General features: G+C 48.3%; 6 protein-coding genes across 11 annotated transcripts; 3 read left to right on the forward strand and 3 right to left on the reverse strand.

The window, feature by feature from the left end:
• Positions 1-217: 217 nt before the first annotated feature.
• On the forward strand, positions 218-6,728 carry LOC117140924 (ubiquitin carboxyl-terminal hydrolase 36). 5 transcript variants are annotated; one of them, XR_004459441.1, is made up of 5 exons: positions 218-1,048; positions 2,703-3,448; positions 3,507-5,141; positions 5,477-6,076; positions 6,250-6,342. XR_004459441.1 is itself a non-coding variant. In XM_033304116.1 (4 exons), exons 1-4 carry the CDS (start codon positions 718-720, stop codon positions 6,631-6,633), a joined length of 3,096 nt encoding a protein of 1,031 aa, XP_033160007.1. In that variant the 5' UTR covers positions 219-717; the 3' UTR covers positions 6,634-6,728. The 5 variants fall into 5 exon arrangements, 2 of the variants coding, with proteins under 2 accessions (XP_033160007.1, XP_033160008.1); XR_004459442.1 differs by having other exon boundaries at positions 5,477-5,909; positions 6,250-6,339; XR_004459443.1 differs by lacking the exon at positions 218-1,048 and adding an exon at positions 2,381-2,456.
• Positions 6,729-7,393: 665 nt separating this feature from the next.
• On the reverse strand, positions 7,394-8,402 carry LOC117140930 (nucleolar protein 12). The gene is made up of 2 exons (XM_033304125.1): positions 8,282-8,402; positions 7,394-8,222 (listed from the first exon to the last, which is right to left on the reverse strand). Exons 1-2 carry the CDS (start codon positions 8,341-8,343, stop codon positions 7,493-7,495), a joined length of 792 nt encoding a protein of 263 aa, XP_033160016.1. The 5' UTR covers positions 8,344-8,402; the 3' UTR covers positions 7,394-7,492.
• Positions 8,403-8,582: 180 nt separating this feature from the next.
• On the reverse strand, positions 8,583-10,669 carry LOC117140925 (membrane-associated tyrosine- and threonine-specific cdc2-inhibitory kinase). Its single transcript, XM_033304119.1, has 4 exons — positions 9,662-10,669; positions 9,455-9,600; positions 9,034-9,398; positions 8,583-8,977 (listed from the first exon to the last, which is right to left on the reverse strand). Exons 1-4 carry the CDS (start codon positions 10,614-10,616, stop codon positions 8,842-8,844), a joined length of 1,602 nt encoding a protein of 533 aa, XP_033160010.1. The 5' UTR covers positions 10,617-10,669; the 3' UTR covers positions 8,583-8,841.
• Positions 10,670-11,137: 468 nt separating this feature from the next.
• LOC117140931 (transmembrane protein 11 homolog, mitochondrial) lies at positions 11,138-12,501 on the forward strand. The gene is made up of 4 exons (XM_033304127.1): positions 11,138-11,230; positions 11,481-11,629; positions 11,687-11,871; positions 11,934-12,501. The coding sequence occupies exons 1-4, from the start codon at positions 11,208-11,210 to the stop codon at positions 12,096-12,098; spliced, it is 522 nt and encodes a 173-aa protein (XP_033160018.1). The 5' UTR covers positions 11,138-11,207; the 3' UTR covers positions 12,099-12,501.
• Positions 12,502-12,593: 92 nt separating this feature from the next.
• LOC117140927 (peptidoglycan-recognition protein LD) lies at positions 12,594-14,297 on the forward strand. 2 transcript variants are annotated; one of them, XM_033304122.1, is made up of 4 exons: positions 12,594-12,800; positions 13,059-13,370; positions 13,697-13,875; positions 13,945-14,297. In XM_033304122.1, the coding sequence occupies exons 1-4, from the start codon at positions 12,770-12,772 to the stop codon at positions 14,269-14,271; spliced, it is 849 nt and encodes a 282-aa protein (XP_033160013.1). In that variant the 5' UTR covers positions 12,594-12,769; the 3' UTR covers positions 14,272-14,297. The 2 variants fall into 2 exon arrangements, with proteins under 2 accessions (XP_033160013.1, XP_033160012.1); XM_033304121.1 differs by lacking the exon at positions 12,594-12,800 and having other exon boundaries at positions 12,831-13,370.
• On the reverse strand, positions 14,288-15,501 carry LOC117140928 (alpha-tocopherol transfer protein-like). Its single transcript, XM_033304123.1, has one exon. The coding sequence runs from the start codon at positions 15,479-15,481 to the stop codon at positions 14,507-14,509; it is 975 nt and encodes a 324-aa protein (XP_033160014.1). The 5' UTR covers positions 15,482-15,501; the 3' UTR covers positions 14,288-14,506.
• Between the last annotated feature and the right edge of the window lie 3,396 nt (positions 15,502-18,897).

An 18,897-nucleotide genomic window follows, 5' to 3' on the forward strand; every position in this document is an offset into this window, starting at 1 on the left:
TTAACTCGAATAGTAGGCATAAATAAAAAATGTAGCTGCAAGCCTTTCAATAAGATATTGCTTACATTATCAAGGTAATATATGTCTTATTAAATTTAAAACAATTTATAATTGTTTAGAAAACATCGAAATACATTTTAGTAAATATCGTGAAATGCTTTAGGACATTTCGACAGGCCTACCGCGTCACTGGGCCGCTCGCGAGTTGGCAGCCCCAAACGACGAAAATGAAGCGAAAAGAGAATCCGCAGTCGGAAGAAACACGAGGGAAGGAATTGCCATTATTTTCGAAAGCAGACTTTTCGTTCTAAAATGCCTGGCCGCGCACGATATTGAAACAGATCGATTTGTGAGCGAACGTTTCTTAATCGTAATGCTCAGTAGGCCAACACATCGAGATCGCAGCGCGAAAAAGCCAGAAAAAGAAGAGTGCTCCCGAGTGCGTTTGTGTGCGTGTGTCGGTGTCGCAGTCGGTGTGTGAAGCAAGAAGCAGAGTGTTCGAGAGCGGGGCGAGGAGAAAAGTGAGCGTAGAGAAACCAAGCAGTAGGAGAGTTTTGAAGGACGTGTGGACAGTGCAGAAGGATCTCCAGAGTCTGCTTTGGATCGCACGCCCATGTGCATTAGCTAACTGGGTGGCGAAAACCACCAACACACTCCACACCACGCCCCCCACACCCGTTCAAAATTCCACCGCAAATCCCCAGCCGGAGCATCGCCATGCCCGTTTCGATGGCCGTATGCGAAACGGCGAATGTAGTCAACGCAGCGCTGCGCGAATCCCTTGGCGGCAACTCCTCCGCCGGCTCGTCGACTGACCAGGCCAAGAGCGGCGAGGACACCAACGGCAGCCTGCAAAATCACATCGTGGCCAATGCTAAGCGCATCCTGATGGCCAAAATCGAATACGAGGAGGTGCCCAACTACCACGAATCGGTGCTGGAGAACCTCAAGTCCAAATATATTGTCATCAAGCCGGGAAATCCAGGCGCCATCAATGGCTTTAGTGGCAAAAACAATACAGGCAAACTTGTGGGCGCAAATGGACATGGTGAGTACACTGAGTAAAGATACAACAAATTTAAAATCCAAAAGTTGCTTGCAAAAGTGGCTTTTTCCGTCTGCGCCTTCGTCTGTGTTTCTTCTTTGTGTGGCAATTTTTGCGCAATTTCCCATGTGCTATATCTATATATTTTTATATATATATGTATATGTTTCGTCCCATTTGTTTTTGCCAGATCTTTTGGGAATATCCCTCCACAAATCACGTGTGATGTTTTTCCGCAAACATATTTTTTTTTATTGCTCCGCCTGCATTTTATCGGCAGTGCAGTCGACGTCGACAGCGCAGCATACCTGTACTTTTTAGGCGCTTCTGTATGTGTGTGCGTGCGTGTGTGACGGCGTTTTTGGGTGGTGTACGTGTAAACAGAATGCAAAGGAATACGCGGAAAAAGCAAAACAAGTACAACGCCGTAAAGAGTAAGCTGGGAAAGTGACAGCAGCAGCAGCAACAACAAAGCCGCCTCTTCCGAACTTCTGATTCACAGAAGTTGTGGCGGAAAAAAACGTGCTGTATTTCCAGCGGCAAATGTAAGAAGAAAAAAAAAGACAAAAAGCACGAGGGCTCCCCTCCGTAGTTCCGTCTCTTTCCCCCGCACACATGGCCAGCCCCAGCGGTGCTTTTACTGGCTTTGTTTTATTTTTTTTAAATGCGGTAAATGCGCCGCAATCTGCTTGTGCGTGATAAAAAAAGAGCACAAACAAAGGCCAGACTCGCAAAAGTGATTCACACAGAGCAGGAAGTGGACACAAAGCCCAGCAGCAGGAGCTGTTACAAGATGTTTCGACTTTTCTTTTCTTTTTTTGGCCTGGTCAATGCCTCGAACACAGTTACAAAGACAATAAAAGGGGGGAGCATTGGGCCTACAACAACCACTGTTAGGTCGCGCCAAAAATTCAGTTGGCAACACTGTGCCGCCCCAACCCCCTAGGCCAGAGTGAGTCCACTGTATTCGTCGGCAGAAGACACTTCGACTGCTTCACCACTCGCCATCCCTCTCATTCGCTTGCTGTTATCAGCTTAAATTTTCTTCTTCTGCCAGTCGCCATCCCGCTCACACGCTAGCTGTTATCAAAGATTCGATAGTGCTGGGTAATATCTGAGATATGTGTACCAGAATAGGTACAATTTCCCAAACAAAACTGCAAGATACATATTTGGGGTAAATATAAATTTACGATTGAGATGACTGCTGTGAAAATATGTTCAGATAAAATCTGGTCATATCAAATTCTTTAAACATGTTCAAGGATTTGTATTTCAAAATTTAGTACTAGAAATTCGGCATAGACTTTGTGTTCAAGTTTCTTTGTTCTATTGAGAATAGCTATCTTAATGCTGCACAGTCTGGTGCCTAGGTACAATAAATGTGTACCCTTTCCAACACTGCGAACAGGTGATGGAAGTGCGATTGTGTGTCAGCAGTTTCCACAGCGAGCACTGCTCGTTTTATTTATATTTCTTAGCAGCGCGGATCAAGTGACTTAATCTGCAGAAGGGAATCCTTCCAATAAATGCATTATGACTGTGATAATGGTGGACGGGTTCGCCCTGTGGCTGCTCTACAAACTGTTCCTGTCTCCCTGCTGCCTTCTCCTGTGGCACGTGCTTAAACTGTCTACCGTCCTTTTTACCTTTGCAGACAATAACGGCGCCCGCAAGCAAGCGGAGCACCCGAACAATCAGTCGCACCACAATCATCCGCATCCAACAAGCAATCCCAATGAGTTGCCCAAGCCGAAGAGGGTCCTCTATCCGCGGGAGAACATACGCATTGGCTGGAAGCAGTCGGAGCGCAAATGGCAGGTGGGCACGGGCATGATCAATGTGGGCAACACCTGCTACCTCAACTCAACGCTTCAGGCGCTCCTGCACATACCCGCCCTGGCCAATTGGCTCGTTTCGGAGCAGGCGCATCTGGCTGACTGCAATGTGGCCGAACCTGGCAGCGGTTGCATCATTTGCGCCATGGCCAAAACACTTTTGGCCACCCAAAGCAATCAGTCGGCCGTCAGGCCTTTCCTCATCTACTCGAAGCTAAAGCAGATCTGCAAACACATGGTCGTTGGTCGCCAGGAGGATGCGCACGAGTTCCTGCGCTTCCTGGTCGAGGCCATGGAGCGGGCGTATCTAATGCGGTTCCGCAACTACAAAGAGCTGGATCAGCTGGTAAAGGAGACCACGCCGCTGGGACAGATCTTTGGGGGCTATCTGCGCAGCGAGGTGCGGTGTCTGAGCTGCAACCATGTGTCCATCACGTTTCAGCACTTCCAGGATCTGTTGCTCGACATCCGCAAGGCAGACTCCTTGGAGGATGCTTTCGAGGGACACTTCTCTCGCGAACGGCTAGAGGATATGGGCTACAAGTGCGAGGGATGCAAGAAGAAGGTAGGTCTTTGTGACCTTTGTTCTGTAGTTCATTTTTATTTAATCGTATCGCTTGCAGGTATCTGCCACAAAGCAGTTCTCTTTGGAGCGTGCCCCAATCACGCTTTGTATACAGCTGAAGCGATTCTCCATGATCGGCAACAAACTGACCAAGCAGATCTCCTTCAAGCCACGCATCGATTTGAGCAAATACGCAGCCCGTTCACCAGCGGCTCAGGCTCAACCTCTTACCTATCGGCTGGTGTCGATGGTCACTCACTTGGGAGCGTCCCAGCACTGCGGTCACTACACGGCCATTGGATCAACGGATACGGGCAGCTTTTACAACTTCGACGACAGCTACGTGCGGCCAATCACAATGCAGAATGTGTGCAACACAAATGCCTATATTATGTTTTTCGAACTGGATCTCTCACAGGCTGCCAGTCCGCCGGCCAACAGGCCCAATGGAGTGCGTTTGACCAACGGACACAGCACAATGCCAGTGCCGGCGGCGACTGTGTCTTCGCCTTCATTAACGCGTTTCATTGGTCCTCAACTGCCGCCGGGTGGAGCAAACGGTTACACCAATGGCAATGCCCAGAAAACCGCCATCCAGTTTAAGCAGCAAAACCAGCAGAACGGACTCCAGCTGGGGACCGGAAAGTTTCAGGACACTGCGAAGCCTCCACTGGTTGGCGCATACGCTAAAGGCGAAGCTACTTCAGCTCCCACTGCAAATGGTAACAAGAGTTCCTCCCCAAGCAGCAACAGCAGCAGCAACCACAAATCAATAAACCAGCAACAATATCTGCCAATATCGTCGGACGATGAAGACATCGATGATGAGATGAAGCCCCGACCAACGACAGCCCAGCTACCGAGCATGCCCAATATGACGGAGGATAGTACGGAGCCTAAGGCAAAGTCTCCTGTAAAGATTCATTTAAAGACTTCCGTCAAAACGCCACTGAAAAGTCTAGTGCCCTACGAATCCGCCTCTGAGGAGGAGGAGGCGCCTCTACCGAATCCCCGCCAGAGTCCAGGAGGGGAGGATTTTAGCGAGTCGGACCAAGAGTCTGGCCAGACCAATGGTCACAGTAAGACCAATGGCAGCCTCACCAACGGCTCAGCCTCGTCATCGGTTCACGTTAACAACAGCAAACAAAAGACTGATGCCATAGACGAGATATTCAAGAGCCTGAAAAAGTCCGCAGACAGTGAAGAGGACGACGATGAGGAGGAGCCCAGCATTCAGCTAACGAATGGCTGGCACCCACAGAAGCAATCACAGTCTCAAAGCAAAGCACCACCATCGCCCAAGACGCCACCCTCGCCAGCGGTCATCAAATCGAAGACGGGCATCTGGAAAGTTACGCGTAACGATGAGGTCGATGCCATCGACGATGATGATGACGCCGTGGTGGTGGAGGGAGCGCCGGTGAAAATTCCAACGCCCAACAAGACCCATCGCAATCCCTTCTCGAGTAGCAAACCCTCCACGGACTCGCCCGCAACGCCAGGCGCCAAGCGCCAAAAGTTGCTCAACGGCAGTGCGCTCAAGTCGCACCAGCAGCCAAGGGTGGGCAATGGCTACCAGAGCAATGTCACCTCGAATGGAAGCACCGTCAATGAGCTGCTGAAGCAATCGTATCGTGGATACGGCGCCTCCGTGCTCAGTTGGAATGGCAAGCCCGCGGAGCTCGAAAAGGAGGTGAGTTCAGAGAGGCATTTTCTTGAAGTGCTTATCTATCCCTTGTAACCATGTCACTAACGTTGATACTAAATCTATGCATGGTAAACACTTTCTTTGGGTCTGTGCTTCAAAAATAACAAGTTGCTGGTTTAATACGATGGAAACATACATAAATTGGTTCTCTTTTGCTGTTTTTCCTAAATCTTTATTCTTTAACTGGCTGTTTGGTCTTCCTTTTTGTTTTCTATGTCGTTCGCTTAGCTGTTGCATAAATTGCAATTCGATTGAGTTGATTTACTAAACGAACTTGTTTGTAATTTGCATTTGTTTCCACATTATCCCCATTCATTTAGCCTTTTGAGTTGGTTTGTGCGAAACGGATAGCTGGTCACGGCAGTGTGGAAGGCAGCGATATCGTCGAGGGCTCGGTGGCAGTCGACGCGGCAGTGACTAGTAGCAGTGACAGTAACGACGTGGTCGTAATTGCAGTGGCGGTATCAGACGCGACCGCTGACGCACCCGATCCGGATCGTCTCACGGACGGCCGGTAGGAGGCAGAAGCGGCGGCGGCAGAGGCGACGCTTCTTCTGTTTCCCCACTAAGCTCACACCACACAAAACAAATACAAACAATACGATTACCCCGAATAGTCTGTGATGACTGCGTTGCTGGTATCCGTTCCCAACCGGGCGGGCACCACAATGCGTCCTCTGTTCAGCGAGTGTGAAAAGTGTAGAGAGAGTTGCAAAAGTCATTGCGGGAGAGAGTGACTGCACCAGAGCCTAGGTAATTGACCCGATGACTCCGCATCCGTGTCCCCGTGCAATGAAGCTTATGATTTGACTGCTGGCCGGCACGTTGTTTCTTTCATTTCACCCGCCTGATACGCCATAAATTCAACCGTTGTGCCGTTACCGTTTTGCCTGATAACCTGTCACCGTGAACCGTAAACCGTAAGCCACTCACCCATTTCGATTAGACTGTGCATATTCCCAGTGCTTGCTCGCGAGCGTACCGCACTCATCTGCATAAGCTCCATTACCTAGCGCATGCCAGCCAGCCAACCAGCCTGCCCATTCACAAGGTCCGAACTCTAGCCTAATGCTTGATATTCTGTTTTCCGCAGCTACTGGTGGATGCGCGCGAGCAGCGGCAGCGGGACCTCGACGACGACGAAGAGAACGAGATGGATCGAGGACGTCAGCGGAAGGTGAAGTCCGGTTCGGCTAAGGGAAACAATGCCAGCAACAGCACGCCCGGCTACAATCCATTCCAGGAGTACGAGGGCCAGAAGCGCTGGAACAAGAACGGCGGAGGTGGTGGCTTTTCTCGATTCTACAATCAGAACTATCGCCAGAACTTCCAGCAGCGCAACAAGTTCAAATTCAACCGCTTCGGAGGAGCAGGCAGCGCGAAGTTCCAGCAGCAGCGAGCCCTGCAACGACACTTGTCCGCCGGCGGTGGCTTCAGTCGGCGACAACCTTCGGCGCAGCAGCAACAGCAAACCTAACTGGATGCGGATAGGCAAGGGTCAGGAGAAAGAGAAGACGGAGCGGAAGAGGGAGACGCCGATGCGACTGCGGCGTGTGCATTTGTTATTGGATTTCAATTTCGCATGAGTTTTGTAAACGTTTTTTAACTGCTGATGATGAACATATTAGAAGTAGGAGTAGGCGTAGGACTGTAAGCTATAAGCTAGAGCATAATTGTTGCCCCCCAAAATCATCCCCAACCTTCACCCAAGCACACAGCCCCATTAGAAACTAAGGCTATCATTAAGTACGATAAAAAGAAATGCAAGATTGTGTTTGGCTGAATTCGTTTTTATTGCATTGGATCGGTATCCTTGCACCAATCGGGTGCTGGGGATACCGCTTTAATGGCGCCAATAATCAAGCAACAAGGTTACCGCTCTAATGTTTCATTTTTAAAAAATGTTAACCCCGTAAAGGCAAACACTAAACAGGCTGCACAACTGCGCAGAATGGAAATAAAGCAACCCAATACGTTAAGAACCTATCCCTAAACAGCATGCAAGCAAAATTTGTACATAGATTTCGAGACTAGACCTAGGACCCATGAAAAATTTATTGTAATTTTAGCGGCGACCCCCTTTTATTTATAGAGCATAACCGAACGGCGGCGAGCAGCGATATTGCCAATGTTAATAACCCAAAAAAAATAAAGTATGTTGGATGTATATGTACCATGAATACGACGGAGAAATGTGTACGCGAGCGGTGAAAGAAAAGATCTGCCGCATCGGCGTATTAGCAAAATTATTGTACAAGCCAGGAATTATACAGTTTATTTGATCAACTAGAGTAATAGTAAATAAACCGTAAAACAAACTATGCTAAAAGCTAAACTTAGTCGGCATTCCGTTTGCGTCGCAGCTCCTTCTTGTTGACCATCCGACCCTTTCGGTACTTGGTCTGGTTGGCCTTTCCGTACTTGAGCTGCTTGCGCTGGTGCTTGGGAACGCTCTTGATGGTGTTGTTGCGGTCCCGTTTGGCCTTCTTCTGGTTGTTCTTCTTGTCCAGGCGCTCCTTCTGCTTGAACAGCTTGCTCTGGTGCATTTTCTTCAGCGTTTTGGTCTTCATCAGGCGGTCGAGATCCTTTTTGCTCTTGATGTCTGGCAGCGTGGAGTTGTTGCCCTTCTTGGCCTTCGGCTCCTCTTCGTCCACCGGCTTGGATTTACGTTTGCGGGCGTTGGGATCGAAATCCATGCCGGGTATTCTATTGGCCTGGTCGGCCTCGTCCTCCTCGCTCTGGTCAGGCTGCTCCTCCGGCTCGCTTTCCTCTGCCGTGTTGGCACCCAACATATTGCGCTTGGCGGCCAGATCGTTAGTGGTCAGCTCCACGATCTTCACTTGCACTTCGTCATCTTCGTAGGTCTCCTCCTGCTGCTCTGCCTCCTCGGCCTTGTCCTCCTCGGTGAGTTCGCGCAGTGGTTCGAAGGACTTCTTCAGGTGGTTGAAGCCATCCTTTACCTCCTGCCGTATCCGCTTGCGTTCGTTCTTGAGGTTTCTTTCCAGCTCTGCCTTTGCACGCGATCGTCGCTCATTCTTTCTTTTCCGGAAGCCACTGAGGAACTCTCTGCGGGATTCGGATGTGGGCATTAGTATCCTCTGGGGATTCTTTGTCTCCTCACTTACATGCGTTTCTTGTTGTCGAAGACAACCTCTGTTTTCTTCTTGGGAGCCTTTTTCCTGGTCATTTTCAAAAATTGTGCTATTCGTTTTTGTTTACGTTTTCAACATGTGCGAGAGCGGCCAGTGTTACCAGATGGGCAAAATACTTTTCCCCGAAACGAAAGGTGCGTTAAAATTCAAAAATGTTTTAAAAGCAATTTTTAAAGTGATGCGTTTCTTGGTTTTTACCTTTAATTTGTTGGTATCATATGTCATAGAAAGCATTCAGTACAGGTTTTAATTTCAATTAGTTTTATTTTTAAACTTTTCAAATCGCTTTTCGTATATATATCACATGATTATATGTTCAAGTTCAACAAGTTCTTCTAAAGAAGCATTAACATTACACAATCGTAAGACTATATCTAGGGAACTTCGTACAACACTACGATCTAGAACTAATCAAAATACAATTAACGATATATTTTGTTGCCATATGTATCTGGTATTCGTTTCTTAACTGATATATATTGGGTTTATCATAAATTCATTCGGTTTGCGTTGCTCGCTGGCACCGTACTCACTCACTCGTCGTCATATTCCAGGACGAAGAGTTTTTTGCGTCGGAACGATGAGGTGTCCAGTACCTTGGCGGAAGACAGGGCGGAGCATGGACTCTCGAAATCGTGTACCTGAACGTACCTGCCCATTGAATCCACACTGAAAGCAGATGGGTTACATGCTAGTCCGAAAGGTAAGCGATTCAAGGTACTCACTTATTCTTTAGCAAATCCAGACGGGATTTGCCTTGGTTTGTGTTCAATGGCGTGGAGTTTATTACGTTGGGGCTACCCTGATTGGAGAGGTCCAGCGGGTCCTCGCCGGAAAGGAAGTCGGAGGCATAGCAGTCACGATTGGCAATGGGTGTGGATCCTACCAGCTGGAACTCCACCCGAGGCACCAGAGGCACTCCCTTTGACGAAGGCGAGGATGGCTCTATGTTAATGTTGGGCTGTGAGGCCGTTATGGGCTTGCATAGGTGCAGGACCTCCAGGAAGTATAGAAGGTAACGAAAGGCGGCTGTTTTCCAATTGCACATTCTTCCCCAAACGGCACGGCGAGATCGCCTAAAACTACGCGACTGCAAGTTGTCAAGAGTTAAGATTGATTCTCAAAGATGTGCTTGGGAATGCTTACCAGCATGCTGAAGTTCATTAGCGACTTGCGCTTCTTTTGCAGGTACTGCAGCTTGGGATGTGAGAGTAGCTGCTCGGCCGTCGGCCTCTGCGCAGGATCGGGCTTCATCATGGACTTAATTACCGACTGCAGCTCCAGTGATATTTCTGTGCGAAGAGAAAGGCTTAAGCAACCTGCCATTTAAGTAGGAAGCTAGTCGCAACTCACTGTTTATGAACTCCTCGGGCAGGATGCCGTGCCTCAGTTCGTGCCACAGTGGGCCGTTGGAAGGAAGATCCATGTAGCACGCCAGCTCTAGCATGGCGATGCCCAGACTAAAGATGTCCGCAGCCTTGGAGAAGTGACCCTGCAGAATCTCTGGAGCCATATACCTCGAATCTCCCTCCGTGGCGTGATGGCTGTTGGCCCTGTCCACATCGATGACCAGTCCGAAGTCTGCCAGCTTGCATGTTTCGTCGTCCTCACCGATCAGAACGTTGTCCAGTTTAATGTCCAGATGGATGAGATTCCGGTCGTGCAGCGACTTGAGTCCTCGCAGCAGATCCAGCAGAATGTGCCAGATGCGCTCCTCCGGTATCCTTTGGCAGCGAAGCAAGTACTGCTCCAGGCTTTCGCGGCACAGCTCCATTTGCATGTACAGCCGGTCGTACTGCTCCCAGGCGCGGATAAACCGGATGCAGTTCTCATGGCCGGAGAACTCCTCGTAGCGCCTCACCTCTTTCAGCCGCTCGGCGCGGTACTGTTCGCCGCGGAACAGCTGCTTGGAGATCTTGACAGCATACAACCGGCCGTCGGTGCGATCGCGCACCTGGTACACCTCGCCGAAGGATCCTTCGCCCAGTTTGGCCAGCCTTTCGAAGCACTGCTCGAAGTGTGACAGGGACAGGGTGCTCAGCTCGGCCTGGACTGGCGACGAGGGCAGCGTACTGGAATCCGAACACCCGGCGTCACGAAAGGAGATCGCGTGCGCGATCTGGGAACTGTTGGTGCTACAGGAGCCCAGCGATTGGCTTCGGTTCAGATTGTTGTTGTCCACGGCGACGTAGCCACGCGTCTTGTACTTGGGCGGCCGGAAGCGATTGCTGTTCTCCCCATTGCACTGTTTGTGTCTGTGTTTGTCGTCGTGCAATTCCGGGAGGGGCAGTCGATGATGCTTTTCCATTTTCAATTTTGGGTGTCTTTTCTTATGAGTGGGCGAGTGTGACCATATCGTGTGACCGGCGAAATCCTGGCTTCTTCGCTTGGGACAATAAGAGCCGGCTAATTCACATGTATCTAATTATTTTGATCTTTATTGGGGTATAATTATTTGTTTCAATTAACTCCAGCTCCTGTAATTGTGTACAGTTATTACAAACACTTGAAACGTTTCTTAAATGCCTCGAATAATCATATATCGTAAATAGAGATGGGAGAGATGAGTAAGTGACTGAACAAAACAAACAGTGAACTATTTTTAAAAACTTTATTCTAATTTAATTTCCTTAATGAATATTGGTGAACAATTACCTAAATAGCTATATAGTGGAATCATACCTTTATGTATAGGCCGCTATTTCAAGGAAAAAATGATATTTGCGAATACGATATAATTCAAGTGTGCCGCCCAAATGCGGTATTTTTTTTTAATCATTGCCATAGACAAATGGTATTTGCAGTATTATGCCCTTAGGTACCTGGTATATTTTAACGGTCCAGCTGCGGCCGCACTGAGTTTATTAACAACATAGAAAACAACAAATTTATTAGCAAAATGGTTAGCAGAAATATAGAAAGGTAAATACGGCGCCCAGTTACGTGGATGCAGTGGAATTACGCAACGCTTTCCATCTGGGTGCAGCCAAATCGCAGTTCCCAAGTGCACCTGCCCTGGTTATGCAATTTAGTAGGCGGCTTCTTCATTTATCTCGTCCGGACAATGGCTTCTCTGCTTCGGTTGTTCTGAGCGCTTGATCTTGACCTTAACCTTGAGCTCCACATCAAGATAACCATGATTGATTCGTGTATTGTTGTTCTACTTGTGCAGCACCAGTAAGGTGCCCACTTTCCATGTCATCCGCGAGGTCTACGACAGCTCCAATGCCCACGAAAGATTCGAGGCTGAACTGGACAAGGCGCTGGAAGCCAAGGTGGACTTCATCGTTATAGAGCCGCCTCGGCTGGGCGACGAAACTGGTGAGCACTAGGTAGTGCCTCCTTTGAAAGCACAGTATTGATTTCATATCTTCACAGGTCGTTGGATTTGGGTGGGCAATTGCCTGCACAAGACGGCGGTGGCCACTGGAGTGGTTTCCCTGGTGGCCAGCTTGCTGTGGCGGGATCGCCCCATCATCGCAGCTCCCGCTTGTGCACTCTCGATTTTTTGCACAGGACTGTACACGGTCTCCTGGAACTATGATCCTTGTTGTCAATATCAGGTATGAAAGGAAAAGTTCTGGATATTCTCGATTGAGCAGCTCACTTTGGTTGTGCTTTCCAGGTGGAAAATAATGACGCCGTGTTGGAGAAACTGCCACTGACAGATGTCTCCTCGCCTGTGATTTTGGGCTACTCGCCCAACTCAAAAACCAAATACTTGCACCGTGGCGTATCCTTTCTCTCGGCTGCCCTGTGCGCCTGGCAGATTTGGAGGTCCTACAAGTAGGGGTCGCAAAGGAGCCCCTGATATGGCCAGCTGCTGGATTAGGCCTGTCCCCTGCGGAGGCGTAATACCTAATAAGTTAAGTTTAGGCACATAGGCGAATGCATTTCTTTTAGATTTTCGAACGATTTTAACACAATGTATTGTCTTTCGTGAAACTTTTAAATGTTCCCATAACCAGTGTCCATGTCTAGTGTTCCCGTGGCTGCCACTTGCACTGGCTAGCATGCTCATAACTTATTACGGTCCCCAAGCCCAAGTTAGTCTTAAGAGAGGAGCAGCCTCTGCACTGTAAATTAAGCAAAGCCAACCTCTGTGTATAAAGCGAAACCCATTTATGATTGTTATTAGAGTCTAGTTGAAGATATCAGCAAACGAAAGTCAAATAAACGCGATGCGAATGTTACTCCCGGCTTTAAAGTTACCCCAGAGCTAAGAGAGTCGAAGAGTGAGTGCGATAAGAGACCCCTTGAAAATTCGTAGCTGATGATTTATGGAAATGTTGTGCTTCATGCGGGCTGGTTCTCTCCCTTGTTCTCGTCGCAGTCGTTTTGTGCATTCTGCTGCCAGTGGTTGGCAGCGGCGACTCCGATCGATCGAGTGGTGTGTTCCAGTGCGATCCGGTAAGGAGCTGACCCACTCCACAGCACCACCTTGATGCCGAGGCTGCAGTCATGGACTCCAGTCACATAGCCGTGCGAGTGGGTAAGTCCGACTATAGATAAGCCCTTGTCTTGATAAGATATAGTTAAGGGGGTGAGATACATCTCGGCTGGATATCCCCAGTTGGTGGCAAGATGCCGATCTTTGTTAGCGCCTACAGTCTGCGTGCAATCAGCAAATACTATGCCCACCAAGACCAGAGTGGCCTGGACAAACTGTGCCACTTGACTAATCATCTGGTCGCCTTTATCTTGGCTAAACTCCATAATTTGTTGTTTGCTCTATATTTTGCTACGATAGCACGTCGTAGTCCCTCGCCGGCCGCCGTCTCCCAGTCGTCGTACGGCAGTCTGAGTTCCAGCCAAGATCTACACATTCGAGTGGACAAGGATGGCGTTGCTAGCGAATCCACTCCGCTGCTGGCAGCTGCTCAGCGGTCCATCAAGACGTCCTCATCCCTCACAGCCTCAGTCTCAGCCTCCTCCTCGACGCCTTCGAGTTGCCGGAGGAACCCCACGCTCCACGAAGACTGCTTCAATTGGCGCTCGGTGGGACTGCTGGTCATGTGTGCATCCGCCTTGGCACTGGCCGCCTATTTGCTCTGGAGACAAAGTGAGTTTGCCCGCTGATGGTGGACGTGCACGAGTACGTGCTCAAATCGTTATTGTTACACATGCATAATAAATAAATCTCAATTAGCTGTGAGTTATGATAAGCTGCTCATGTGCGTTTTGATGGGCAGGCGAAAGTACTCAAAAATCTATCTATGAAATCTATACTCATGAGATAATGTATCTGGCATGAAGTTTAAGCAAACCAAACTTAAGATTCGTTTCATATTTCGTATGCATGCATGACTCATTGTAAATTTTTTGGAAATTCGCTTTTATAGGCGAACAAAGCCACTTAATGACTGAATCACTTTGCACTGCTTGCAGCCCAAACGCCGGACTTTGGCTACCGACTCAGTATCGTGGGTCATGGCATATGGTCGGATATGGATATCCAGGGTCGGGGAACACTTTTCGATCCGATCGGTGTCCACACAGTGATTATTACCCACACTGGGAGCAATGAATGCCACGATGATTGCCCGGATGTATTGCATAAGCTGGAAGTGAGTTAATCGGACATCGGACAATTATGTGTACATTGTAATCAAAGCTAAATTCATTCATCTCCTTAGAGGTCGCATCTTGGCGAGCTGCCCTACAACTTCCTGGTCGCCGGTGATTGTCAGGTCTTCGAGGCACGAGGCTGGCACTATCGGAGCCAGTATCCAAGGGATCTAATTGGAATAGACTCGTTGGTGATGGCCTTTGTGGGTAACTTCAGCGGGAGGCCACCCATCGATTGTCAGTTGTTGGCCGCCCAGGCTCTGATTCTGGAATCCCTAAAGCGTCGGATTCTGCAGCCAATGTACCAACTCTTCGTGTTGGGCAGCTATACGGACGCACTGCAGCGGGAACTGAGGCACTGGCCGCACTACGCGAGCCACCAAACATCCAAGTGAAGCAACAAAGAGATGATTCCAAATTATTCCTCTCGTTTATTGTACGCCAAACACAAACAGTATACAAAGAAGCGCAGGATGAGTAAAGCGGTTGCCACCGATAAGCGAATCAGGGATCCCCAGGATCGGGCGCTGGCCAGGATCGGGGGACCGGCGAAGCGTTGCGCATTGGGTTAATTGATTGGATGTTGCCTAAGACTAAGGACTATAAACTTAAACTACAACTAGCGATCGGCTAGTCGAACTCCAGTTTCCGAAAGCTGCCCTCGATGGACTCGATTTGTGAAACGAAGTTGGGTCCGCCGGTGGAGGCCTTTTCGGCATTGAAGCTGCTGCGCCGCTGGATGCCGCGATCGGAGAGCAGTATGCTCTTGTCCAGGCCGAGGATCAGGTCGCGCTTGCTCGCCAGCTCCTGCTTCCACAGCTCGATCATCTCGCGCATGGGCACCTTGCCACCCATTTCCAGCGGCAGACAGCCCTGATCCACGCTCTTCATCAGCTCCTTCTCGCTGCCGTAGATGATCAGGCGGTTCTTCATCTTGGAACTGACGCGGTTCTTCACGAAATCAATGAGCCACTTGAGTGTGGATGGCACATTGATCAGGTGGATCTCCTTGTGACGCATGGGCAGCGATTGCTCACCCCACTTGAAGATGCGGGCAAACTCCGTGGGATTCCAGTTGGTCACATGCGCCGTGGTCACGCCGGCGAAGTCGCCCACATGCGATAGCCCCGTGATCTGCGTCTCCTGATCCTCCATCAGGCACTCGTAGGTGAGGAAATGCGCCTTGGCCTGGTCGCAGCTGGTGTGGATCTTCGGATTTAACCCCTTGGCATTGATGACCACCACGCGGCGACCGTGCTTGTCCCGCTGTGGCACCGCAAATATGTATCCCTGATCGATGAGGTCGCCGAGTCGCGGCTCCAGATAGTCCAGCTGGGTGCTCATGTGCGGGAACGTCCTCCTGATGTTCAAGTACTTGAGCAGCGTCTGCTCGGCCATCGGCACACTGAACTTCTTGGCGCGCAGGAAGCGCAGCAGGAAGGTATCGTCGCATCGCACATTCTGCAGATCCTCGTTCTTGGCCACCCAGTTGCGCAGCTGCTCCAGCGACTGCTCCCGCGTGCATCGATCCTCGCGCAGCTCCCGCTTGGCAATCTTCAGCAGTGCCTCCGGCAGGGCTGTCGTCTCCCCCTGATCCTGCACCATATTCTGTTCTCCTTCTTCGCTGGAAGATCTGCGGTTCGTTGCGGCTGCTCTGTGGTCACGCGATTGGCATGGACTGCGGTCACTACAAAGAATGATAAGAAGTGCACGGATTAGTCGGGTTTTTCTCAAATCCACTTTGTGTGATTAATATATATATAAATATGTATGTTGTTGAAGAGAATGAATTTACTTACTTACATACTTATAACATAAATAATTAAATAAAATAAGCACAACATCTTTCATCTTGATTTAGAAAGCTTTAGTATTCTGAATATATTATCTATAACCAAATTAGGCTCCAACTTCTTTATAAAAAGTGCCCAATATCAAGTTTAAGCCTTTGGTTTAATCACAAGAAACACTCACTTGGGAATCACCAACAGCTAAACTTATTGTTTAATAATTCTGCATATGTTTATCAATGAGATTTATTAGTGGTCATCCCATCGAAATTAGTTCAAGGTCCCAGTGATCTCAAGGCGAACGCCACCGGATCACGGATCGCTGTAATTTGCAAATATTTGCTAATTAAAACTCGCGTTTGAGACGCGTTTTTGTAAAAACAGCGCTGCGAAAGCGACGAAATAAAAAAAAGTATAATTTATTCACTTCTTTGTTGTTAGGGGAACCATAAAGCGACCACCAAATGCCATTATGGCCGCACATAAAATATGTATGGCAAAAAAAAAAACCAAAAAAAAGAAACCAGGCGAATTGGTTCAAGTTCAAAACTGTTTACCGAAAGCGGGTCAAAAAAATATATGTATGTATATTCGTAATTAGCCAGAAAGAGTTTCACTGTTTGAGCATCGAGCATTCATTGCATAACAATAAAGAGCGTGGAAAGCAAAGAAAAGTATGTGGAAAGCGAGCGAACAATGCCACTGTTTGACTTTTGCGTATAAACAAAGTGCCAACATCGATTTATACCAATATTTGCACACAATTTGTGATCCGAGCTGCGGATGGGTTTTGATTGTTTTATGGCCCTTTGTGTCTGCGCACCTCGAATCCCCCGCCAGATAATCGAGATCGAAATCCGTTTTCCCATGACATCGACCCATTTGCATATGTACATACATACATGCGTACATATGTCTTGGGTTCGAACGTTGCGAACTCTGTGCCATTTAATTGATTCGATTTTGGTCCAAAATTTGCATTCGATTTTGCTTATTTTTTGTTTAGCTTTTTTTTTCCTTTGTCGGCTTTTCAATTTTCGTTTTGTCGGTTTTCCCCTCGCTCAACTGGAAATGCGATTTCAAAATGTCATTCATTGGGCAATGCGCCCGTTGTATCCCGCTTGCCATCTCTTTCGCCCGCCAGCTACCCCCCTCTCTCTCTCACTCGCCCGCTCTTCCACATGTTTCAACATGTTTATTAGGAGCTCGTTGTGGCTTGCGTGGCTTTTGTGTGGCCAACTGAACAGGCCAATAATGCAACAGGCGGTGCAATCGTGGCTTATTTGGTAATTGTTATTCCACAGCCTCCTTTATTCCCCGCGCTGATTGATTTTCGAAAAGGTTTCAGGCTGATCATGTTTGCTTTTTCAAAGGCAGCACACAATTGCAAGTCCATTTTTGAGCAAAAAGGTTAATTGGATTTTGATACATCTTGCAGTAGTTGATTGCCTTTTGATTGAATTGCGCATGAAAAGCTTCAAATTCAAAAGTAGGAGTAGGGCGGTTCGTTTGCTTATAAGTTTGGATTATTATCCTAAAACATATGGTTACTCTTGTTTATTTTTAGTAAATGCTGTGCATGAACACTCTTTGCTTTTCTTCATATTGTTATGCTATGAAAAGTATGGAAAATGTTGAATGAAATGCTGTAAATGATTTGATTAATCCTTGTATGCTTCTGCTATCCTGTTCATATATCCTTTCCGTTTCAGTTTTGGCTACATCCTTTCAGTTGCTCTCGAAATTATCACAAACACACACACACACACATTGGCACTTACACTCCTTTTTTCGATTCCTTTGATCGTTGTTTTCGAGCACGTCACACGCTGCGTATGAGCAATGCCAAACGCCCGTTTCGCAATCCTTGATACGGGTTCTCCGACCACGACTTGTATATGAGCACCTCGTTGGGATTTAGCTATGCCAGACGGACGATCTTCGAGAGACGACGCGCCGATCGAAATGTATGTACGTCCAAGCAACGCGAGGTCCAAACAACGAATGACGCTGGCTGGAGAGGCCTCGTCTAGCAAAACAACGAAAAAGCCCGAGGAGAAACAAAAATTGTTAAAGAAATTAACTGGATTATATAATGGCCATGCCACACCACTACAGACGAACACTATTTATGTATAGCCCACTGAGCCGAGTGGCTGAGCGCGGGATTCGAATGCAATCTGATCGGTTTGTTCGCTGGGTAAATGCTGCTGCGGCTGCTGCTGCGGCTGCATGGAGATTGAGTTGGAGCTGGAGATGGAGGGAACAAGTTTTCGGCCAGCCGAAACTGAAAGTACGAAGTACACGAACCTTTTGGCCACATGTTTGGGGTAGAGCCTGATCCCCCAGCCATCAAAGGCAGCCATAAAGTATTAAAGAGCTGCTGTTGTTGGGCAATGTCAGTTGGGCAGTTAGTCACTTGCTCACTTGGTCACTTGGCCACCAGTGGCTGTGGATCAGGTTCGCTAGCGGTTTATTTTCGACTTTTCTTCACAGTTAAACCTTTGTCAATCCATAGCTGTATTCCCTATCCATTTTCACGCCCATCATTTCATTCATTAGGTTTGTTTAAAAACGCGACTGGTTAAAAAAAAATTAAAAATTTGCATTTTCATGGCTCGACTCGAGGTGGCAGTGAAGCGAGAATGGTGGCCAACCTTGAAAATGCAATACCCCATTCGTAATGATGCTGTCGCCATTGCTAATGGTCCAAACACCTAATGACCAACCGGCGCATACGTCATCTGGCGATCGGGTGATATGGCGACGTTTATCCAGCTCCCCAGCTCTCTAGTTCCAGTTTCAGTGCCAGTTGGAATTGCGACTGCAGTTTACGACTGGGAAATGCGTTGGCCCTTTCGGCTATTTCGGTATCTTTGTGGAACCAGGGCCATGACGTGGGCTTGGAAATGTGGACATTTGGACATCTGAGTAGCGTTGGCATTTCGGCATTTCCCAACCCGAAGGGCGTAGGTCCACAAATGCATGCGGGGATTCATTGAGCTGCGATCATCAGCATGCTAATACAATGATTAGTTTCCGTTCGCCCGTGGGCGAGTTGATTGGATAAATCGCTGGATGGATGGATGGCACGCCCTGAGTGCTAAACAATCATTAAACTGCAGTGTGAAAATGCCTTTGTTCGATGATAATTAATGTTGATCTTGTTATGAGCCTTGATTCAATGACAATTTCGTTTATTCGTTTATTGATGGCGGAGAGAAGGTCGCT

This window comes from Drosophila mauritiana, chromosome 3L (assembly GCF_004382145.1).
Source record: "Drosophila mauritiana strain mau12 chromosome 3L, ASM438214v1, whole genome shotgun sequence".
Lineage (NCBI taxonomy): Eukaryota > Metazoa > Arthropoda > Insecta > Diptera > Drosophilidae > Drosophila > Drosophila mauritiana.